At 39.4% G+C, this 25,762-nt stretch overlaps 1 protein-coding gene across 1 annotated transcript; it reads left to right on the forward strand.

The window, feature by feature from the left end:
* Nucleotides 1–723: 723 nt before the first annotated feature.
* Nucleotides 724–25,306, forward strand: LOC311497486 (uncharacterized protein; the record flags this gene model as incomplete). The annotated part of the gene is made up of 25 exons (XM_084557807.1): nucleotides 724–744; nucleotides 3,084–3,168; nucleotides 3,636–3,701; nucleotides 3,855–4,153; nucleotides 5,488–5,604; nucleotides 6,112–6,165; nucleotides 6,286–6,339; nucleotides 6,811–6,864; nucleotides 6,958–7,011; nucleotides 7,751–7,804; nucleotides 8,751–8,804; nucleotides 9,603–9,656; nucleotides 9,842–9,895; nucleotides 10,368–10,412; nucleotides 14,259–14,504; nucleotides 14,596–14,649; nucleotides 15,104–15,157; nucleotides 20,227–20,298; nucleotides 20,804–20,839; nucleotides 21,822–21,866; nucleotides 23,054–23,278; nucleotides 23,655–23,831; nucleotides 24,065–24,155; nucleotides 24,549–24,626; nucleotides 24,770–25,306. 25 exons carry the CDS (start codon nucleotides 724–726, stop codon nucleotides 24,973–24,975), a joined length of 2,349 nt encoding a protein of 782 aa, XP_084413933.1. The 3' UTR covers nucleotides 24,976–25,306.
* Between the last annotated feature and the right edge of the window lie 456 nt (nucleotides 25,307–25,762).

Consider the following 25,762-nt stretch of genomic DNA (forward strand, 5'->3'; position numbering starts at 1 on the left):
AAAGGTCACTTTTTTTAGTTGTCATACACTAAAAAAAAAGTAACTAACAACTAAAAAAATACTGAATAATATATATATATATATATATATATATATATATATATATATATATATATATATATTCACATGAGTGTTGATAATTGTCACAAGTGGACACAAGTATTTAAGTAATGAAGTCATCACTGGTGAATTGAGAAAATATGTGTACTCTATATAAGCCTTGTCTCTACATTATTATTTCAGAAACATCTTAAATTTTAGAACGTTTTCAGTGGCTTGTATAGCCTGGGTGTGTATATTGACTGAATGACCTCAAGTCACTGTTTCAGCTGTACAAAACATCCCGAAAGCAATCAGAGGCTCAAACATATGGCAGGACATTTTTATAACATAAATCTAACGCACAGATCCATGCATCTCTCTTCCTCCCTGTCTTGGTCTTTCTCTGCTGACTCTGGATTGTAGCTCTGGTATTTCTCACCCTGTTGAGAAGCAGAGATAGAGGACGAGAAGAAGAAGAAAGACTGAGAGGATCCCGTTAGTGCCTGGGAACCTGAGGGATCCTAGAGAGACAGAGAGCACAGAGAGAACCGTCGGAATGATAATGCTGTGAGGTTCAGTGCTCAGGGAAAGCTACATCAGGTTGTTTTTGCCCTTATCTGTGTCCTGGAAGCATCCTGAGCAGGATCTGGTCTGGTCTGAGGTGACTGACTCTGCAGGACCATGGTAGCCTCTAGTGACAAGGTAAGAGGGGATGGCTGGGGTCTGACAAGGAGCAGGCAGTTTGGGGTCTGTTTCATGTCCTTGGATGGTTAAAATGTGCAATTGTAAATATTCAGTTTACCTGGAATTCAGCTGAAACTAGATGTGAAGATAAATGAAGGCATGGGCTTTTTGTGGACAAACTGAACATAGCAGCAGCATAGGTTGGTCAACTTGCAGACTAAATTAACGGACCTGGTTTAGCTCTTGAACAAAGAGTAAATACACGTTAAGTTTGACTGTCCATTGGTCAGTGTTTGGAGGGTTTCTGAGGCAAAATTGCTGTTGCAGAGATTTTGAACATATGAGCTTGATTTCCGCATTTAAATTCAGATTTCTTGTTGAATCTTTGAGTTGTTGTAATTATCATCAAAAGCAAATGTGCCAAAGCTTGTTTAAAAAAAAAAAAAAAAAAAAAAAAAAAAGATGAATCCAATACTTGTTTATATGCATTTCATTTACTTACCCGCCAACCAAAATATTAATATTGGCCTGGAGAGATGTGGCAAGGTTGTAAACAAATATGTATTGCCCACAAACACATTTGGTCTTACTAAGTTTTAAAGATCATTTTCTGCTGATAGCAGTTTCTTCATAACAGAAAATCCATTACAATATCATCTGGTTTTGCTACGCCAGTTAAAGCATTTAATCTGAGTAATTTGTGTCCTTTGGGTTTTTTTTTTTCCTGAATTCCTAACAATGCCTGATCATACAAGTGCATATGTAATAGACTAAAAAAAGCTTTACTTTTCATCTAAATTAGACCATAAGAACCCAAGGAAAATATGATAGAGAGTTCAGCAGATGAAGGAAGTTTCTCACCTTGGTTCCCCAGAGGTCCTGCAGGTCATTTTCACCTCAGCATGCTGTAACTGCTATAGCAGCTCTTTTAGATTTGTGCCCAAACTAACCTCAAGTATGTGTTTATTTACAGGATATCATACACACACTTGGGCCTCACAAAGCTTTGGCAAGATGTTCTTGTTAAATTGTTGCTTCTCTTAATCTCAGGTCCACATTTTAGAAATGATTGTACTAACTAAGAAATTCAATTTCACTGAATTACTCTTTTAAAGAAACAAATCATGAGTCATTCATTTTAAAAAAAAAAAAAATCAGTTTCTAAAAATCCCAGTTTAAGATTTGACATAGCACAATGTTCACTGGTTATGTTCAGCTTTGTTCCCTTCAGCCCTCAGTTTAATGATCTTATGTCTAAGTTCTAACGTGCAAGTCCTGACATTTTAAGGAGCAAAAAACAGAAACGGAACAAGATACAGAATACAAAGTATATACAAGTTACCATGCATTAGTTCTCTGGTTAAACGTGCAGATTTCCCTTCGTCGTTGGTGTTAGGCTCACAGTGAAACTTCAGGAATGTAAGACGACCCTGAGAAGAGCTCAGCGGTTTTCATCGTGACAAAGAAAGCTCTCAGTTTGTTTAATTCTCACCCAAACACCAGCAATGCCGCGGGATGACCAAAAGAGTCCTTTAGAATGAATAAGAACGAATTAGACACCACTCTGATCCTCTCTGATCCTCTCTGACTGAAATGATTAAGTTAAGTATACTGATGTCAGTTATGACACAGGAGTGTGTATTGTGAATAGTGTTACAGTTATGGTTAATTTATTTCTAGTCAGTATTGTGCTGTCACATGTTTGACTTTAATGCAGTAGTTCATTTAGTCCAAGACAGTTTTCTCTTACAGGAGATGACAAACTATGACTCCTGATCTTGAACAGTTTGCATAAAAAGGTGCAAAAAGTTTTTAGTCTGTGTCATTCTACCCAGTGAATACCACTAGTGTATGTTATTATGCGACAGTGACATAACTGATTTAGTGCATTACATAAAGTTCAAGAGGTGGCAGAGCACTGACAAGATAAAACATTTGACAATATGTAAATATGCCGTGAACAACCCAATCAATAAATCTAAATGCTGGGTACTGATGTTTGCATAGGGAGACAAAGATCACATACAGATGACCAAGTTCCATCTTCAGATAAATGTCCCATTTCATTAACAACATTTCACTCTTTAAATTCAGTTTTTCTTGAAACCTATTGACAGTTTGCAGGATTCTTTTGTTCTCTCTCTCCTAAAGAAGCTTTATTCCTGCACACTTACCAATACATTAACTGGTATTACCTTAAAGCTGGAGTTGACGATATCTAGCATCAGTAGCATCAGCTTCATAATGGCTGCTAGAGCTGATTTGTGATTTTCTTGGTTTGATTTTCTATTATCTTTCTTTTCTGGATTCACACAGATGTTACTAAATGAGTGCTGGATTTCTTCTTTTCCCTGCAGGCGTCGCTCCTCTCAGGGCTGCTTGTGTTCACGCTGTGTGTCGTCTCATCTCTCTGCCAGGAGGAATATTCTGGATACCACTCAGGTCAGAGCAGCCTCACCCTGAGGCTGATCATTGTTACTATAAATAATAGTATAAATAGTTTGTCATTGGTGCTATGAAGTTAGCAGACATGTCAAATATCCCTTGTTTATTTTCTAAATTATTCTGGTTGCCAGAAGCAAAGAAGTAATAGCTTTGGGAATAATCCAAAGTTTAAAAAGAATGTCCACTAGTGTTTCCAGCAAATTAATATTTTTTTTGATGCCTGAAAATCGTCCCTTATTTAGAATCCATCAATTATAACTGCTTTTTCTAGCCTATAGAGACAGGACCACTTTTATGTGCTCATGAGGGTCGTTTCTCCCAAAGTAAGGGCTCGTCCGGGATTTGAACCCGGGACCTCTCGCACCCGAAGCGAGAATCATACCCCTAGACCAACGAGCCGCCCACGTGCTGTTTTGTGTGCCACAGAACTCGCTGTGATGTTGTCTATGTCCACATGTGTTCAGGTGAGGAGCGCACCTATGAGGAGTCGTCTGCTGTCGACCACTACAACCTAGCCTCTCCTCAACCAGGTGAGCCGGCATCCCTCACCGTTTATCCTTCTTCCTGTCTGGATGACTGGTAGCAAGTGTTTTTGTCCAAACAAGTGAAGCAGAGAGCACATCCTGAGTGTTGGTAAGACTCCGAAAAAATTCACTAATTCAACTTGAAAATTGTTTCCTCAGAGTATCCACCTGAGCCGACTCGCAGCTACGATGAGGAGGAGTATGATCCTTACGGTCCCGCCCCCACCCAGGTCACCATGATCACTGAGGACTCCTTTCCCTACGCCACCACCACCGAGTCCCACTACGCCAAGGAGGACAAAGAGACCATGCAGGTTGGACAGCTGAGGGCAGACAAAAAGCAATTTAATTCTCACCACGCGGTCCATTCAGTAGCTGCTCTGGGGCTTTCAGTCTCCTCACATTATGATCATCATCATAAGAGAAGGAGGCCTAGCTGTAATGACAGAGTAGACATTTGATTTCTATTTTGGTTTAGCAAAGTGAGTAAAAATTAATATTTGAATTACTATAATACTAAAACACACAAACTGACCAAACTCCAAAGAACATGAAGATCAAGCTTTTTGCAGAATTTGTATGCATTCAAAGATTGTTCTGCACTGTTCCTGGTTACATGAGATCTAGTTTTTATTTATATTTATTTTACTACTATTTTATTTTTATTTGGGTTGGTGCTCTTTTGATTCTGTCACCTACAGTTGCCAAATTTTACATCTATTTCTGGATTTTAACAAATGTCAACCGTAAAAACCATATTTAACTCATTTTAGACTCAACTTGCGACAAGATTAGACCCAGTAAAGGTTATTGAAGTGACAACCCCGTTATGTCGTTTCTGTAATTAGTCTGTTACTGAAAATCTCATTTTTCTTAATTACAGGTTGCAACGAGAAAACACATTCATTATATTTATGTTGGAGATACGTCCAGATAATTGATTGACAAAACAATGTTCGTACTGCCTTAAATGCTCTTTTTAAATGTGCTTACAGGCATTCAGACAAAATTGAAAGTGCCTTTTTCAGGAAATAAATATCCAGATTGTATATGAAAATACAAAATATCACAGTTTTCCATCTTCTTTATTGGTTAAATGATTCTGAAACCAAATCACAAGAAATCACCTTGAGTTAAAAGTCATTAAATTGCATAATATATACACTCTTGATATAAATACAGCCGTCAAGTGGAATTTCTAAACTTGAGGTAAAGTGGTGACATCGACCATAAATTGTGAGACTGTGAGGCAACTGTTGGTGTCTAGAGGCCACCAAGGCTAACGATCAGGTAACTTAATGTAGATTATTAATTAGAAATGCATGAAGAAAAGATGAGTATTGGTATCTTATTCATTCATATTATAAAACCTTTATATACAGTAACTAAACTGCAATAAGTTATCTTACTGGCCACAAGAGGGCGGCATTTGTATGTCAATACAATAAAGACTAGACAATTTGAAGGTGGAAAAACTCCATTCAAAATTCATATAAGAGTAGACATGCATAAAAGCAACGTTTACAGCTTTGCTTTAGTTGGTCGCAAATTCTTTTGCTTTCCCTGTAATTTTATGTGTGTTATGTACTTTCACCTTTACCTACAGGTTCAAAATGATTGCCACAAATGATATAGTTTACAATAAAAGTCAATCTAGGCCTCATGTCATGTTCATTTTTATCAGCATATCAGAGGCATTGCCTGCTTTAACCATAATTTGGCACACAATGATCCCAGCTGACATCTCTCTGCTCCCCATGGTGTCCTAATATTTGATAATGTTGTGTTGTAGCTGCCCTATGACACCTCAGAGGAGTCGGGGATCGATGCAGCGCTCGGGGAGGAGAGGCCGACGGAGTGCGACTGCGAACCTGGTGAGCCTGGATTCGCTGGCTTCGCAGGACCGAAGGTTACTGACTCTTTACATCATATAGTTGTCATGTCATTATGAGCTGCTGCCAGTACATGAAGCTGTCCCTTACTGGCTTCTGAAAGCATTACACCGCTTGGCCTGATAGAGGTGCTATCGCTTTCTTTCATTTTTTAATCTCACAATAAACATAGAAAATGGTTCTCTGCACTTGAGCAATTTATATAATGAGGAAGCATCTCTAAAATTTCCCCCCATACCAGGTGATTTTAAGAAGTTGTGTCAACATTTGCAAATATTACTGTATATTTTTTGTGTTTGTTGTTTTACTGCATTATACTATATTGTCATGATTTTTGAACACTACAGTCATCCCTGTCTGCTCATATTGTTTGAAAAAGGAGCTTGAGGAGCTCAGGTCAGTTTGTCCTAGAGATTCATGTATTTAAAAAATGCATTGTGACTTAGTAGTCTGCACAAACACTAGAGCTTGACTAAGAAATACCTTAACGTTTGTCTGAATTTTACTTTTTCTTTAATTTTCAGGGATCCAGAGGCCTGCAGGGTAAAACCGGTGGGCCAGGGTTACAAGGCAGAGAGGTAAAAATCTGAAACAGTATTACCTTATTAATGTTATTAAGAATGAAAAAGCAATTGTATGTCCACATTACCTCAGTTTGCATTTAATTAATGATTTTACCTCTGTGTATTGTATTCTAGGGATATAAAGGAACCAAAGGGGTTCAGGGAAGAGGAGGAGATCCTGGACCAATAGTGAGTAGATCAAGTTACAGTGCTGACATACATCTTACTACCAGGCACAACAGCTTATCCTGATCAGTGTATTTACTATAAGTCTATAGTAAGTTTATAATTAATGAAAACTGAAACTGAAGGTAGAAAAAAATGAAAATAAAAGAAAAGGGATATAGTAAAAGTAAAAGTAAAAGCAAGAAAAATATAAAAACATTTTATGGTTTGAATAAAATAAAATGAAAACTGGATTTGAAACATTTTTGGAAACAAAAGTGAAACATAAATAGATAAATATAAATATCCTCATTATAAGAGTAGAGACATGTAAATATTACGTTAGGATGTAATGAGATGCTTATTCAGTTTATTTGACAATACAATTTAGACACTACCAGTTAGTTTGTGAGCCTTTGGCCGTGGATCAAGTTGACCCAGTTTTTGGCCCTTTTTCATTTAGTTTAGTTTTCACCTTTGACCTTTTGTTTGCAGGGTGATGTCGGTGCTGAAGGTGAAGAAGGAGCTTCTGGCTTTTCTGGAGCCATGGTGACTTAACCAGTCCATCAGGCAACATTTGCATCTTATTTAGAGTGTTTTTAACCTTTTTAAACTAATTAACATGTTAATTGAATCTGACAGGGAGAACCTGGACTTATTGGAGACACAGGCGAGCGCGGAGAGCTGGGTTTGAAGGTATACACACACTGGCGTGCATTAAATGCTTGTCAAATCATCTGAGTGAGCTTCGGGCTTTTGCTGAAATTCAGCAGATGTCTTTATTGACATCATTAGCTGAGTTTCTTCAGACGGCCAGGCAACACGCATCTTCTCTGATTTGTTGTTTGTTTTCATTGATTTAGTACATGCCCACTCATGATGTCAACTTTGTCATTCCCCTTCTGATCAGACTGGCATCTGGTTCTTGATGGGAACCAATATTTTAGGTTTTGTGCCAACCAGTTTTTGGTCAAAATTCCTTCAACTTGGTTCGCAAATGAAACAAATGACTAAAACTTGCCAAAAGCTTAAAGGTTTAGCCACCCAGCCCCTAAGTTAAGACCAAACTAATTGCTCATCCAACTTTGCATCATATATCTTTAGCATCACATAAAACATTCCTCTGGTGTCTTAACTTAACTAATATTTAAGAATATTTCTTTCTTTGTAGTGTGTGCCGCATTTTAGGAGTGTTTCTTTGCACTGAAAGAAAGAGGCAGACCTCGCAGATGTTTTGTTTTAATCTTGAAAACAAATGTAATTTACATAGAATTCAGATCAAATAAGTCCATTTTTAGACAGTCAAGACCCAAAGAGGCTTCTGTAACAGATACATGTAGATGTTGATTTTAATCAGAGCTTTGTGAAACTGGTCTTGCTGCGATAAACCTGTATCTTACGTTTTAATAAATCTGGCGTCTCTTCCTGTCGTCAGGGTGACATCGGTATGGAGGGCCCCCGTGGAGGAGTCGGAGCTGCTGGTGAGACTGTAAGGAAACACAGCCACCTCTCAGCCTCTGTGTGGTGGAACGTTTTACTGAAATGTGTCTTTTACTGCAGTGAATAAGCACACATTGTTAGTGTTACACCTTCTACATTTCATTTAGCGAATCCAGAAAATCTTTTTTTTTTAGAAAATCCAACAGTAGTAGCTCAAATTGCTAATGCCTGCCGTCACACGTGATTCACACTATTAACAAGTAAAAAGATGAGATGTTATTTTGTAAACACATTATTTGATTGTCAGTCTGAATCATGGACTCAACCCTTTAAGTTAGAATTGAAATGGTAATCTGTAATGCTGTATCATTATTACGTTTGCTGTTTAAAATATGAGCACGCAGCTATCCTGAGAAAATTAGAAGCAAGAAGATAATTACCAGCATGCTACATTTCTCACTGAGTAGCTATGTACAGACAGGTACAGGGGAAGAAAAGGAGGATGTTATTGACACCACCTGTCACCATGTGAACAGATCCAGGTGGTATTTAGCAGGTGTTATTGCTTCCTATGACAGGAAATCACCCAGTGTTTAGGGGAGAGCCTCGTTACCTCATGTCATCAACAACCAAACGGAGCAGTGACGCAGGAAAACAGGCTGGTGGCGATTTTGGGGATTTACCAGCCAACATCTGCTGTTAAACTGTATGCCATTAAATTTAAACAGTCTTATTTTATGATCATCAGCTTATGTCATGGCCTTGAATCAATCACCAACAGAACCATCCTAAAACAATAAAACATGAATAGTTACAGTAGTATACTACTACTAGTTACAGTAGTATATAATACTAATATTTGCTTTTTATGTCATGTTGGACATTTTTACTTCCATCTTTTATTCATTATTGCTCCTCTAAGCTTTGTTGTGAACTTTAAAGTTAACTGAGTTAATTATTTTTCATTCATGCAATCATTCATTTCTTTATGCCAGGGTCCCCGTGGTGACGCAGGGCCCGCAGGACCAAAGGGGGGTAAAGGTATCAAGGTAAAGAAATGACACTGTTTAAATGGGTTTTAAAGGTGCTTTGTCAGTCCTTATCATATTTACACAAAAACAAAACTGTATTTATTATGTATATACACTGTCTGGCCAAAAAACAAGTCACCACCCGGATTGCTTTAGGGTAAGAAGAGAGGCAGGTGAAGTGATGCACCCATCATGCCTAGTGTCTACTGTACAAGCCTGTGGGGGCAGTGCTATGATCTGGGGTTGCTGCAGTTGCTCAGGTCTAGGTTCAGCAACATTATGTGTCCAAAGAATGAGGTCAGCTGACTACCTGAATATACTGAATGACCAGGTTATTCCATCAATGGATTTTTTCTTCCCTGATGGCACGGGCATATTCCAAGATGACAATGCCAGGATTCATGGGGCTCAGATTGTGAAACAGTGGTTCAGGGAGCATGAGACATCATTTACACACATGGATTGGCCACCACAGAGTCTGGGATGGGATGTGCTGGAGAAGGCTTTGTGCAGTGGTCAGACTCTCCCATCATCAATACAAGATCTTGGTGAAAAATGAATGCAACACTGGATGGAAATAATCTGGTGACATTGTAGAAGCTTATGGAAACAATGCCACGGAGAATACGTGCTGTAATCAAAGCTAAAGGTGGTCCAACGAAATATTGGAGTGTGTGACCCTTTTTTTTAGCCAGGCAGTGTATATTGTCAGCCATTCAACACCAGATGCTTTTAATTTATTTTAGGTATCTTGGTTTTATTAATTTATTTACACTGACCGCCTTTTATGCCCTCTTGTGTATGTTTTCTTTTCAGGGGTCTTCTGGTGACGAAGGAAAAGAGGGTCCACAGGGCCGAGAAGGACAGAAGGTATAGAAATCAAACATAGAAAATATGTCTACTGCAGAAAGTTGATTTTATCGCTTAACTTTATAGCACATATTTCCGTGTTCTTTATATTCCTCTATGTTTGGGGAAAAACTCGTCAAAACTCACTCTGTTGCTTCTGACCAGCAGAGGCTGACAGTTCCTAAACGCTTTCTCTTTTCCCACAGGGTCAGATAGGAGCACCTGGGTTTCCAGGTGACGTCGGGGAGAGAGGTTACACTGTAAGCTACCTCATCACTCCTTATCTGAACCTTTACTGTTTGCCAGATCATTCACATTTGATTTGAAATATGATCCAGCCTATCTCCCATAATCTGTCCTACACAGACATGTACAAATACCCTATGGTTACATGACGTAGAATTGTAAACCACTCTGAAAACCTAATCAAATGCAAAGATGATGATGAATTTAAATGCAGATTCACACATAGAGCTGATATGTTTTTTTTGACTGGAGTTCTGCAACTTTGAGGTATATATCTGACCACACCAGGGGACATTGTGGGCACAGAATATATTTGTTTATTTTTACACGTATGTTGGCTCAGTTTTGTCCTGTTAGTCATACTGTAACTGAAACAAACTAGAAATTAATTTATGTTTCGATTTGCATATGCAGCAACAGATTACATCATTCCAATTTTCCCTCTTAAAGTGAAGGCTGTTTCACTTTTATTTTTGTGCTCCTCAGGGTTATACCGGTCAACCAGGAGGCAGAGGGCCGAGTGGACCAAAGGTACAGACACACAGAATTCAGCTCCTGCTTTTCCATTTTATTGCTTTGAATCTGCACGTCTGCAGCCATGGACGTAGACAACATGTTTTCTGCTTTGTCAGTCCACCCGTCTGTCCTATTCTAGTAAAGGCTGTGTCTCAGGAACCCCTTTCATCCTTGGACTCAAGGATGAAGTGATTCGGTTTTAGACTTCAAATGTTAAAGATAAAGATAATAAAGAGCTTTTATTTGTCATTATATTATACAAGTATCATATAACGAAATTACATGGTCAGACATGGAGGGTTGGTCCTGAGCCGCTGCACTCGCGCGCGCCGCCACTGTGGGCCAACCTGACCGGTGCCTAACACCTAGCATGTTTTGATGAGGTTACATCAAAAAATACATTTTGATTACACATAACTGTGCTAATTGTGACAAAATTTTACATCAGAAACGTCGCTCCCTCTTGCCAGGAGACAACCTTCTCACTCTGGTTCAGTCAGGCCCAGTAGTCAAAGAAACTTACAGTAATGGCCTTGCTTTTATATATATATATGGGCGGCTGTGGCTCAGTAGGTAGAGCGGGTTGTCCACGAACCAGAGGGTTAGCGGTTCGATCCCCGGAACGTGCCACATGCCGAAGTGTCCTTGAGCAAGACACTGAACCCCCAGTTGCTCCCAGTGCGTGGCACTGGTGTGTGAATGTGTGTATGCTTGTGTGAGTGAATGGGTAGATGTGTCTGAGACTGTAAAGCGCTTTGAGTGCCAATAGGTAGAAAAGCGCTATATAAAAGCAAGGCCATTTACCATTTACAGTCACTGGCTCTGTTCTTGCATCTGTGACCTCCTCGACCACCTATGTGTCTTCATGACACATAGGTGAAAGCCTAAGGCCAGGAAAACAGCAGCAAAGACCTCACAAATACAGAATAGAGCAGACATCAATGACATTGATTAAGACTGAAATAGCATAAAAGAAGGAGCTCGTTTAAGGGTGGGGTGTAAAAGCAAGGGTAGGTAGGCTCAAGCAACTTTAATAAGGCGCCATGAATGAGATTTGCCAGTGAATGCCTCAACTGAGCTGTCAGCTGATATTGCTGGGATGGAGCTGAGCTTGACTTTGCTTGACACTAAGCTCAACTACTGGAGAAAATACCTTTTATTCATTTCATTTGTCATTTCAAATACTAAATGAGCATTTGTGAATTAGTGATTAATAAAATGAAATCAAATAACATGACCCAAAACGTAAAACAGTTTCATTAGTTTGGAATGAGAATTATTGTTCCATTTTGACAGTCAGACCCAGAAGATTGAGAATAAATCATTATCTCAGTAAATATAAGCTACAAAATTATTGATCAACATGTAACGTAAAACTTTTTTGGTTTCTACCACACTGAGAAGGTTAAAAATGTGGAAAAAATACAGGAGGATAGATGAGTTTCATATCGGTTTATTAGGTATTAAGTAGGAGTCAGGATGTGGTTAAGTTAGCTTAGCATAAAGACTGGAAGGAGTGGAAAACTTACTTTTTCTAAAAATAATTACTTGTTAATTGTTATCTAATTTGTTCAGTCCCAAAAGGAACAGGAGACTAAAATAAACTATTGTATATACACTATGTAGTGAAGTATTTTGGAACAAAACGTCTCCCCAATGTTTGGAACTGGCATCACCTCTGGGATGACAAATGTAGTGAATTTTCTCTTCTCACTGTTTTAAAGAGATCGGAAATGTGAAGATCTGGAACTGACCTTATAATTTTAAGGAAGTCAAAATCTGATTTACTTTAAATGCTTTTTCTTTTTTAATTATTTTTGTTAAATAAATTATTCATGTGTAGTCTTAGCATAACAAACTTGGGTGTAATTATTATTTTTTTCAGTTCAACAATGTGTTGCAATCATAAACTCTTTGGAAATATTTTTTCTCTTATAGTCACAAAATAGCAACAAAACAAGCATGTTATGTCAGGCGATCATGCCACTAAACAAATCACAAGGAGAAGTCATCTTAGCATGTTTCTCATCTGACCTTCTGTACCCTGCAAATCCTGTGTACCATCTGGCTTTGAATGTAACATTTAGAAACAGAATGTTTGTTGTTTCTTGTTCTTAGTCAGTTTCACTTTTGGTAGGTACAAACCCTGTAAAATATTTTTTCGCTGGAAGGAAGCATGGGAAATTTCTACTTCTCATTTCTCATTTATCTTGTTGTTTTTTCACATTTTGAAGTACAGTACTTTCATCTCTTATCTCGCAATAGAGACTTGTCCCTAAAATCTTCAGTTCAAGTTGGAAAATTTCCAAATTTTCACTCCCAGTTAGCTTTGCTAAGTGAAAACAGAAAGGGAAAAAAGAAAGGAAGAGGTTAAAAGTAGAAACAAGAAGTATGCTGCATGTCAAAACAATGTGGAGTCATACTCTTGTAATCTCTAAAGCACATGGATGAGTTTCTGGAATTTCCCAGTCCTGGGAAATCTTAAACTCTGTAGAAATAAAGAAAAATACAGTCATCTGACCTCTCTGAAATAGTTTTGAGGTGTCAGCATTAACATTTACAGACATGTTATTTCATTGTAGTGTCAGCCCAAAAGACAAGTGTGAACAACCCTAGGACACTTTGCGGTTGCATTTGACACGTGTGGTGAAGTATTTCTTTAATCACCGATGTCTTTATTTACCTTTATTACCAGAGATTACGGTACGTATGGAAACTTCCAAGGTTGGAATTATAACGTCAGGGTGGAGATCAATAAATAATAACTTAATGTGTGAACCAAAGTCATGACACACACACGTAAAACAGCACTGTTCTCAGTTTTGGAGCAGTGGTAGAGATCTGTATAATATTCTACTGCGCTCCAGACGATGTCAGTGTTTATTTGCATTCAGAGCGTGAAACTGAGATCGGATCTGACGCATGTTTAATGATGGTCTGAACTCACGTACCTAAAGCTGGTCACTTGCGATCAGATAGCCCAGATCTACCAGTTCGCTCACACAAGCACTGTGAGCAACTGGGGGTTCAGTGTCTTGCTCAAGGACTCTTTGGCATGTGGCATGTTCCAGCGCTAACCCCCAGGTTCGCGGACAACACGGTTGTTATGTGACCAAAGGCAAGAAACAAGACAGTAAGCAAAAGAAAAAGTGAGTACAGGAGAGATAAACCAGTTTTGCCTTTTATTTTTATTTTTTTATTTATTTATTTTTTTGCACACAACCTGAGCATGAGTAAGTATTGTAGTGAAATGTGGTTGCTATTCAAGTACAGTTTTCCAGAGCCCAATGTGATGTCTTTAACTGGTTTTATTACACCAATAGTCTAAAACCCAGTAACATTTATTGATATAAAACTGAGAGAAGATAATTGTCAGTTTTGAGAATACGAAGGGAGTTTTTACATTCATTCCATGAGAAGTTTCTTAAACTAAAAACCAAGTAAGAGTTGTGTTGGTATAAAGCTCCAAAAAGATTTTGGTCTGTATGGAGTATGTTTGAACACTGACACACGTGATTGTTTTAGCTGTTTACCAAAGTTACGGGCTTTTTGCAGGCTCTTACCTTTAATTTGCACATCCAAATTGGAGGAAACGTGTGTTATGCACAGTCCCTTATTTTCAGGAGATCAAATGTGATTGGACAATTAACTTTTAATGGACAGATGTGAGCTATTCTGTCGTTATTTCTTCATCAGTTATTTCTTCATCTGCACTGTCACTGAGAGCAGTAGGCCATCCCTAGGCTGGGAGAGATAGTACAGACATTTAGAGTTGGTTTTGTTGTGCTGGTTTTATTGATCATCTCCTTCTTACAATGGTACTTAACCTATACTAGACCAAAAATAAATTTACAGACATAGGCCAGTGTAGACAGGTGCAGGGAGCTGAGCCTTGACCGAGTGTTTTGGTCAAAGTTAAAACATTTTCATATATGGCAACATATTCTGATTCATTTCGACCTTTGCCATGCAAACTTATTAAAGCCATACTCACTCAATACTCTGTGTTGCGCTTTTTGTGGGCTCATATCCTCCTTCCTGTCTTTCTGTCAGGGAACTCGCGGTCACGATGGCCTTCCAGGCAGCGACGGTGACCCTGGAGAAGATGTGAGTGGATTAGCTCTAGTCTAGAGTGATAAATCTCTGCAGACTGTACAGTCATCTAAACGTCTTTTTATTATGCTTTTTGCCTCCTCAGGGTCCTATAGGAGTGCCAGGATTGATGGGAGAGCCTGGGCCGTTTGGTACCAAGGTAACAATAGCTCATTAGTCCAAAATTAATTTGTTCAAAATACTTACAAAATACGAGTTAATCCAATGAGTTTTATAAAACCACAACTTTTAACTCTTCCTTATTGTTAGACGCATAGAACTTGTTCTGGAAAATGCTGAATGTTTCTTTAGTTGGGCAGCTTAGTTTCTCATTGATTGTACTGATATTATCTCCAGAAGAATGTTTGAGTCACTTTGAGTCTAGAAAACACCAGCACTGCAGGAACTGATAAAACCTAATCTGTATAAATATTCTTGCCCAGAATTTCCTGTCTGTAAATCCACCCTTTATGAATGATGATGAATGAATGAATGATGAATGAATGAATGAATAATGTATTATATTGAGTTGTAAAGATATAGTAAAAAGACTCACAGTCAAGACATTGGATAATACAGTCCAATCTAGCCTACTTTCTATTCTTCCATTGCAGGGTAATAAAGGGGATCGTGGTGTCCGAGGACCTCGAGGCAGAGTGGGCTTTGTGGTGAGTGATAAGAATCGGGACCATCCATTCGATGGTTACATAAACATAACATAAAGTTATCACTTTCACTCTTGACTCATCCGTGTGTCATTTTCTTAAGTCTAAAAACTTTCTGGCTCATTATGTAACAGTTCTAATTTCATACCTAGGTTATCTTGTCCTAACAATATTATTCAACAAAAAGCCCGCCTGCCCAACATGTTTTGGAGTTTGACCCCTTTAAAATCTAAACCAGTCAGGGGCTGCTTTATGTAAATGTCATTCTAAATCTGTAATGTCTGGTGCGCTCAGGGAAGTCCCTGACGTTTGTATTTCGTGCATGTAAAAGGGAAGTGAAAGTCACTTGTCTTTCTGCTTTCTCTTGAATCAAACTGGGCCGGCCCTGGGATACATGATGTGAGAGATAAGCAGTTTTATTGTTTCATTCAACAGCCCTGCCCTCATTGGAGGACGTATTTAGCTCAGTTTAGTCACATTCTTAAATAAATATTCAGAAATGCAATGCGAAGCAAAAAAGAAAATACAGTTGAAGTTTTACAGCTCATCAGCTGTGAACATCAGTTCTAAGAGAGATATATTGCCCACAACATGAGAAATTTTCCCTTTTGCTCAGCAGCTGTTTTGACACTTTTGTGGTCACTCCCACTGACCTTTGAAACCAGAAAAGGGAATGTCCCTAAGAGAAACTAACACATAAACAAAAACAAATAGTTCACTGTTGATTAGAAATACAACCAGAAGAGAAACAGAATATATTTTTATCCAGATTGACATCTCGGACATCTTCTTAGGCTTTTCTTTTAATTTAAAGAGCACAAGAAATTGGAAGATTCCTTTATGGAGTTAAAAACATATATATATGTGTGTGTATATATATACCTCACTGCATCCACTGAGGGTCCTTAGGCAAGATCCTTAATGTATCAGGCCTACCTCAGAAACATGAGAGCACAGACAAATGTCAGAGTCATACCGGCTCGGATGTCGCCTGGGTCAACAAGGTCCGCATCAGGTACTAGGGAACCAGGGCAACCCAATGAGAAATGGGCTACTGGAACAAGACATAGGTGGACAAGGGCGGAAAACACGGAATTGTTGGAATGCTATATACTATATGAGCAACCCCAGAGAGAGGGGATACATGCAGCGAATGTGGGACCAATGGTTACTTCGAAACCCACAATCAAGGCTAACAACGAAACAGCTGTTAGCCCAGTGTTCCAACATCCGCAATCGAAAACTCCTTTCGCAACTAGAGATCAATGAGGTAAAACAAGGTCATGCCGAGGTCATGCTGTTTGGGCCTAGTGATGCCTCCAAGGTCCATGCTAATCTGGGACCTTAAAATTAGCATTTAACACAGACAGCAACTAACCTTGGTGTACGACTTGACAGCGATCTGAAATTGGATGCACAAAAAGCATGATCACATTACCCCAATTTTAGCGGAAATTCATTGGCTCCCTGTCCATTTCCGGATTGATTTTAAAATTCTTTTATTTGTATTTAAATGTATTCATGGCATTGCTCCTCAGTATCTGTCCGAACTGCTCCAGCCGTACGCTCCCTCACCCTCTCTCAGGTTGGCAGATCAGACATTGTTGGTTGTTGCAAAAACAAAGAGGAAGATGAGAGGTGACCTCGCCTTTGCAGTTACTGCCCCCAAACTGTAGAACAACTTGCCTTTGCACATCAGACAGGCCAACTGTCTTCCTCATTTTAAATCCTCTCTTAAAACACATTTTTTCTCTTTGGCTTTTAACTCAGCATGAGATGTGGTTCTTATTGTTTATATTGTTTGATTGGTTTTATGATTTTAATCTTGTTTTTCATTTTTCTGTGTTTTTATATTCTCATGTCTGTGTACAGCACTTTGGCCTACCTTGTTGTTTTTAAAGTGCTTTATGAATAACGATTGAATGTTTGATTGAACAACAATGCTATGGCAAGGGGGAGCCAGGACGACAGGTTAGCAGGGGGATGCCACCATCACCCCCACAATCAGAGATTGGGTACCAAGCCCCCAACAGCCTCAGTCTCTGACCTGAGAAGGAAGATCATGGCCCAATTAGAAAACTGGAACCCCAGACAAATACCGAAGGTGACTTATAAAGTACCATCAGAAGATCTGCTAGTGGATGTAAATGCTGCACTAACAACAATCCCTACGGGAACCATCACTGAGATCAGTAAGCTGATACACAGTACAGCAACAGTAATCCTTAAAATGCCTGGGTACAAGATGGGCTCAAAACATAACAGGCAGCACCCACCATGGAAGATACGGTTAGAGGCCAAGATAAGGTTATCACGGAGAGAAGTTAGCCAGCTAGCAGGGCTACAGTAAGGCAACATGGTGAGTAAAGGGGCACCCAGGAAGTACAACAAGCTCTCCATACATGAGGCACTCAAAACTGCCAAACAGAGACTAACAGCCCTGGCCAGATACACCAAGGAGGCAGAGGCCAGGAGCACAGATGAACCAGCTGCTAAGGGATGGATCTCACCCAGAGTGGCTAACCCAGGGCAGGACAGTCCTAATCCTGAAGGACCCTCAGAAGGGACCCATCCCATCCAACTACCGGCCAATAACCTGTCTCTCCACAACATGGAAGGCCCTGTCAGGCATCATTGCGGCTAAGACGAGTAAGCATGTGGCTCAATACATGAGTGGGGCTCAGAAGGGAATTGGTGGCAACACCAGAGGAGCCAAGCACCAGCTACTGGTTTATAGAGCAGACTGTAAGAACAGACAGACCAACCTGTCCACCGCCTGGATCGACTACAAGAAAGTTTACAACTCAATGCCCCACACATGGATACTGGAATGTCTGGAACTGTATAAGATCAACAGGAACCTAAGGGTCTTTATCCAGAACTCGATGGGAATGTGGAAGACAACCCTAGAGGCTGACTCAAAGCCAATTGCCCAAGTCAACATCAATTGCAGCATATACCAAAGAGATGCGCTATCACCATTGCTCTTCTGCATAGGCCTGAATCCCATCAGTCAGATCATCACGAAGAGTGGTTATGGGTCCAGTTCCGAAGTAGAGCAACAATCAGCCACCTGCTCTACATGGATGACATCAAGCTGTACGCCAGGAATGAGCGAGGAATCGACTCACTGATCCACACCACCAGGAGCTACAGCAATGACATAGGGATGTCATTCGGATTGGACAAGTGTGGCTGGTTGATCTCAAAGAGAGGCAAGATGATCAGAACTGAAGGGGTTGACCTACCAGATTGCAACATAGGTGATATCCAGGACAGCTACAATACCTTGGTATCCCACCGGCTAATGGAAACCATGAGGAAGCCGCAAGGAAGTCAGCCACAACCAAATACCTCCAGAGAGTATGGCACGTCTTGAAAAGTCAGCTAAATGGCAGGAACAAGATCCAAGCCATCAACATGTACGCAATACCAGTCATCAGATACCCTGCTGGGATCATAAGCTGGCAAAAGGAGGAGATAGAAGCCACAGACATCAAGACAAGAAAGCTCCTCACCATGCATGGAGGGTTTCACCCCAAATCCAGCACCCTGAGACTGTAAAACTAAGCAGAAAGAGGGAGGCTGAGGACTAGTGAGCATGAAGGCCACGATCCAGGATGACACATCATAAATCCAAGAGTACATCAGAAAAATGGCCACAAAGGATGAACTGCTAAGTGGATGCTTCAGGCAACAGAAACCAGATGAGAGTGCAGAGGAAGAAGAGCAGACAACCTGCTTCATGGCATGTACCGCCATCAAATTGAAGAAGTGGCTGATATCAAGAAGACCTACCAGTGGCTGTAAAAGGCTTGACTTACAGACAGCGCAGAGGCACTAATCATGGCAGCACAAGAACAGGCCCTAGGTACAAGAGCCATAGAGGCCAAGATCTACAAGAGTAGATCAGACCCAAGGTGCGGACTGTGCAAAGATGCCCCTGAGACAGTCCAGCACATACTGGCAGGGTGTAAGATGCTAGCTGAGTCAGCGTACATGGAGAGGCACAACCAAGTCGAAGATAAAGAGCAGAAGAAGGTGGTGGTGATAGATGTGGTGATACCAGCAGATGGCAACATCAGAAAGACGGAACACGAAAAGGTTGAAAAGTACCAAGGGTTGAAAGAACAGCTGGAACAGATGTGGAAGGTCAAGGTGAGCGTGATCCCCGTGGTAGTAGGAGCACTCGGGGCAGTGAGCCCCAAACTGGGGGAGTGGCTCCAACAGATCCCAGGAACAACATCGAAAGCCTCAGTCCAGAAGAGTGCAGTCCTAGGAACAGCTAAGATACTGTGCAGAACCCTCAAACTCCCAGGCCTCTGGTAGAGGACCTGAGCTTGAGAGAGAATGACACAGATACCACCCTAAGAGGGTGAGAGGGATGTTTATATATATAAAGATCAGATGGGTCTATTATGGAACCATGTGGTACCCCAAAAGACATTTATGCAGTATACACTCGTTTTAATCATCAAATGATTTCTTAGTCATCAAAAAGATTTCTTAGTGACTGTAAAGGTTTGAGTGTTACAGAAAACAAAAACTCCCTTCAGACTTGCAGCTTTTGTTTTTAGTTGTCACACACTGTATGGTACAGTTTTGGTACTTTTACTGTGCATAAAGTTAAAACTAAACTTCACTCTGATCATACCAAAAACAGTTAATATTTATTTGAATTTTGACATTTATGGGATTTAAGGGTTTTGCCCAGAGGGGCTTAATCAGTAAGGCCTTCTACTTTCTTGTATTGTTATTAGTATTAATGTTTATCTGTTTTTACTGCTTTACTGGATCTCAGTGAAAGTGATCTAGTGTGTTTTGTCGCCATTTTCTTTTTTCTTCCTAGCATTCATTGTATTTTCCTTGTCGTTTTGCTTATATTTACAGTTTGATATTTGATATTATTACAGTATTATCCCAGTATAGTAAATATTGTATATGGGCCACAAATAGCACTTTTTGGTAAATGGTTTACAAGTCTATAAGAATAGAAGAAGGAAAAGATCAAATAATGGCTAAAACAATAGTCATTGAAAAATAATTTACTTTTGTGTTTGTTTGTACAAAAGGGAGCTGCAGGAGAACAAGGAGATGCTGGTGTACCTGGAAAACCAGGACCAAAGGGCCTCCAGGGCCAATTGGTGTGTAGACACAACACTTTGTACAACACAAACAACCATAGAACTTGCACATCCATTTTTTTTTTTATATTTAGGTTTGGATCCATCTTTTATTGAATATCAGATACCCTCTGGCTCTCATCGCATTATGAGACAACAACTTTAGACACATCATCACAGGAAATGACTAACAATGAAGTACATGGGTACAGCCCCTGCCACCTGAATAAAAACAGGAAAAACACACACAGTGGTTTACAGTGATGTTTTGGATGTATTCACTTCTCACTTGTCTATGAGTGCCTACATACTGCATACATACTTACACTTCAAAAACTTGACTACCTATCACAAATGTGAATATTACATACTATCATATACTGTAAATTAAGAAATAAAATATGTCAAGTCACAGTTTACGTTTAGAAATTTGCATTACTATAGAGAAAACCAGCTTGACAGCATGATGTAAACCTTTGAAACCTACATGTCTGATTAGGCTGTGTGTTTATTGTTTTTCCTCCAGGGGGCCAAAGGTGAGACGGGTCCTGACGGTGAGAAGGTGAGTTCTTTAACAACGCTGTGAAACAGTGTTGGAACGAGAAGGGACAGTACATAAACTAAAGTGCTGATTAATAAAAAAAAAAAAAACTCTATAGCTCCATGCTACAAACACACACCATGAGACAGCTACCTGACAGCAGGTGCTTAACCAAAATGTCTCTTAGGCCTTTGAAGTATTCTGCATATTGGACCCATTCTGCAGATGAATAAAAAGCAGATCAAAAGCAGGTTTTATCAAAGAGTAAGAAAATGAGAAAAATCCTAACTGAATGGCTCGAGACTGACAATCATAGCCAGAGTCTGACTTACAAGTGAGCCATGAATGATGTAAGAAATTCCCAAAGCCTTAAAATCTCATTTTAAATACTTGTATGTGTGGGACTCTGCCCCAATTGCTCCGATTGGCTGACTTTAACTGCTGTCACTAATGTATGTAAGATCTCTAATGCACTGTGGCTCATGGGACACTTTTTGAGTTCTTATTGTGTGTGGATTTGCTTTCTGATCAGTGATTCTTAACAAAAAACGGGTGGATTATCCATCCTTACCATCTATTTAGTTCAGCAACCTCTCTCTAATCCAGTGGTTCCCAAACTTTCTCTGCTGGGCCCCCCTTTGGTACATAAGAAAATCTTCGTGCCCCCCTTTCCCCCAAAAAACAGGATACAAATATTTTGTTTTCAGACTCTATTGTAGTTTATTTCACACATTGTAATTAACACAAACCTCAACCTTTTTTGAACAAATAAAAGTAACCACTGCTCTAATCTAACCTTCTTTGTACCAGCCTGCATTGGAGATGTACATAGCTTTACTTTGTGTTGGAAAGAAATACAAAATTTCAGAGAAAACACTCTGAGAGAGGCAGCAGTAGCTCATAGAATGTCTCATGATCTACAGTAAGTGAAACACAGAGGGGACTTTCCCATCCTCTTGTCATATATCAACTTCCTATTTTTTTTTTTTTTTTGTCCCTGCAGGGTGCAGCAGGCAAAAAAGGCATTAAAGGGGACAAAGGACAAAAGGTAAAAACTGATGATGTGAGATGTTCCTCCCACGTATGAGATGTTCCTCCCACGTATTGCTGCGTCATTTCATTTCCTCATTCCACGCCTGCTGGGATTCGTCACTGATTTCTTTGTTCCTTTTTGTCTTTACCTTTCAGGGAAGCGCAGGCAATCGGGGAGACAAAGGACAGGTGGTTACCTTATTTACTTCAATTTTTTATATATATGGCGTCACAGAAATACAGACAACTCTAGTGCAGCTGAAGAGATTCTGAAACAGGACAAATTTACAGAATGATCTTCTCTAAAAACCTACATCTATTCAAAAATAATTTTATTAAAACTTTACCTTTGACTTTAACTCTGTTTAACTTTATTAAACAATTGACAACCACTGTTCAAAATAGCTTAAACTACTTTTAACAGAACATAATAGATATCCCTCTGTATTAATGGCTGTGTTTTCTTATTACAGTGCATTGCCAAATGTATGCAAACACCAGGACATTAATTCATATGTGTTTGTTGTAAATGTGAATCCAAAGCCGTGGGCATTAATGGATGATAGGATCTGGTGATCAGGCAGCTTTTCAGTCCTTCCTATAGGTTTTAGACTGGGATGAGTTCATGGTTGTGAACAGGCTTGTCAAGTTCTCCCACAGCAACTCAGAAGACCTTATTTCTTTGCATGGGGGCATGCTGAAACAGGAAAGAGTCAAACACAAACCACTGATGCAATGCTGGGAACACACTCTAAAATGGTATAACACGAATGACCCAAATTATTAAAAAAAAAAATGCCTCTGAACAAAAATACATGTATCAAGCATCTACAAATGTCACGTAATTAAGTGTAATTTTGTCATTTGAAAATATACATCAGACATAACTTGCACATATAATGAAAATGAAAACTGTGCAAATCATTTGGTCAGCTTCTAATTGCCGTTTGGTGGGAATAATACATTTAGGACAGCAACATTTTCTCTAACAAAACACAATCAGTATCAGTTAAAAGAAATACAGTTTAGCGTCTTACCAAAGATACATAAAGAGAAACTAATGTACAGAATAAATAATAGACCAGTGGTGGATTATACTAACAAAGGATCTAACTTAACATAGAAAATATAGAGTGGATGTCATTACAGTAAACATAATAAATTCAATATAGACTAGAAGTCAGTATATACCATTATATACAGTACATTATAAAAAGAGACCATATGTGTTATATGAATATGGTCAGACATATATCTTTGCTTCATCCTCTCTTTCAACAGCGCGGACCAAAAGGCTCAGTTGGTCGTGACGGTGGCCCCGGCCCTAACGGACCACCTGGCATCCCGGGGACGAGAGGAGAGCGCGGTCCAATCGGAGACCCAGGTGTTAAAGGACAAGCAGGACCCAAAGGAGTGCGAGGTCCAACCGTAAGTAACATCTGTGAGAGTGCAGACCCTAAAAACAAATAAACTATTTTCCAGTCACAACAGTTTAAAGTTAATTTTGACCATAAGAGACTTTAATGAAATGATCTCTTTGCCATCTCAATAAATCAGCTGTAGCAGAGAGACAAATTCAACATTTATTTGACTGACAGGAATAGTTTTTTGTTTTTCAAGTAAAAAAAGTGGTATGTATACTGTTATGCTGTTTTATATAGCCCAAATGACTCATTTAAAAAATAATTGCGGGTAGTAGTTTAATAGTGTATTAATGGAGGGCATTCATCAGGAGGATTTTATGATTCAGTCAAGCCTTGAATGACTCGTAATGAAGAGAAGATAAGAGTGTTGTGTCCTGCAGGGTCCTGGTCTTACTGATGAACAGGTCCTGCAGCTCTGCCGAGGTGTGGTCACAGCCCAGATCTCCCAATACGCCTCCTCAATCCAAGCCAAGTGCTCCCAGGGTTGCCCCATCAACAACCGAACCCTCATCGGGCCCCCAGGAGCCAGTGGACCACCGGGAACACCAGGCAAAACTGTAAGTCCCACTCCTGATTTGCAACAGCAGTGGTGAAAACGACACCTGTCTCAGTTGCCCAGATCTGTGGATAATAGTCTTCAGTAAATGATTTTGTTGTCAATTTACACAAATTCTATTTATTTTTTCAGATTTAAAATCAGCTTCAATTCAATATCAAAAAGCTATCGTTTTAATATGAATCCAATATCATTTTAGGAGTAATTTAATACCATTCTCTTTTCATCTTTCAGGGTAAAGCAGGAAAAGCTGGAGCAAAAGGAGCAAGAGGTCTTCAAGGTGACAGAGGGTTAGAGGGACAGAAGGGAGCGCAGGGTGATAGAGGTAAGATCAACGTCTCATATTACACTTATGCATTTATCCCCAGCAAACATCTTTCATCTCTCAGTGTGGTAATTACATAATTTCGTAATTTGTCTCTGCTAAAATGAACTCATTCCTGCATTTGAGATCCTAAATCATGTTCTCAAATGACTTCTCTCATTTTCTCAAAGTCCGCAGTGAGTTTCTCACTATGGATGCTCAGGAATATTACGGTCTGACTTTGATATGTGACAGATTTACGTGAACATATTGCAGGTTTCTGGCTTTTAAGTGACTGTAATTAAGGATATAAAGTACTCTTTAACTGAAAAGCATGTTAAAGGTTTTGAGGTTAGTACTGCAGTTTTGTGACTCACAGCTTTTCCTGGAATTGCTTTATATTACTCTTAACAGGTCAGAAGGGACCTAAAGGTGTTGCAGGTGATCCAGGTAAAGGTCTGCCGGGACTTGATGGACCGCAAGGATTCAGAGGTAAAACACCTTCAAAGTTTAATTTATTAGGACATGTTTTTCACTCGGTTTCTCCAGTTTGACACGGTTTCCTTGTACACAAGGGACAAGATTTTCTACTAGTTATTCTACAGGCTTATAAACTCTTTGATTACCTCTTCCAGGTTTGCCAGGTCATCCAGCCGAACCTAAAGATGGCATGGAGGGTCCCCGTGGGCCTCGTGGCTTCCCTGGTCCGGTGGGTCAAACTGGTATGATTGGGAACACAGGTGTGCCAGGATTTTGCGAGGCACGGGACTGCAGCATTCATGCACCAGTGATGCGCAAAGAGCAGGGTCTGGTGAAAAGACCCGGAAGTTCAAAAATCTGAAGCCAAACACGAATGTCAAGGAACACCATCAGATTGTAGTTTGTGAGGATCACCTGGTGCTAACTTCATGTTTTGACTCAGTAATAACACGGGAACTGAGTATTAATGGAGAAAAATCTTTTGTATACATTAATGCCAAAAACTGTGAGGAAAAAAGTCAGTGGACCAAGTTTAGTACCGTGGGGCTCTCCACCGAGAAATGTTGAACTGGAATCACCCTTCCACCTGAGCCAGACAAGGCTTCACAAGTAAACAAATAATACTTAAGAGGACTTTTACATCGTAATTATCTAAACTGCTATTTTACTTAACAATTTTAGCGAAATGTGTTGTACTTAGATACAGTAAATTATTCCCCACTGATATCTTTTTTTTGTCTTTTCTGTTATTCAAGAAATAAATACTATGTAAATATGTTGTAAAGAATCTTTAATACATGTACTGTACTCTGAAATATGGTTCAGATAAACTAATGTTTTTTTAATCTGAGTCTTCACTTTGTCAGGCGTCACATTTTTAAGACTGGTTGTGTTTGATTATTCTGAAAAATAATCAAATGAATTTTTGTTTCCCAGCAATTCAAATAGAAATGTTGAACTGATTATTAGGTTAGCATTGAAAGGCATTAATCACATCATTGTTGGTTTGTGTTCCAAAGACCCAGAGGTTTGACGAAAGGACTTCATTCTTCATAACGATTTGAAACATAAATAAATGCAAGCAGGTCTCCTTTCACTTGAGTTTGTTGAATATTTTAGAAAAATAATTAAATAAAAGTTAAAGCTAC

This window comes from Chelon labrosus (assembly GCF_963514085.1).
Source record: "Chelon labrosus genome assembly, chromosome: 12".
Taxonomy (NCBI): Eukaryota; Metazoa; Chordata; class Actinopteri; order Mugiliformes; family Mugilidae; genus Chelon; species Chelon labrosus.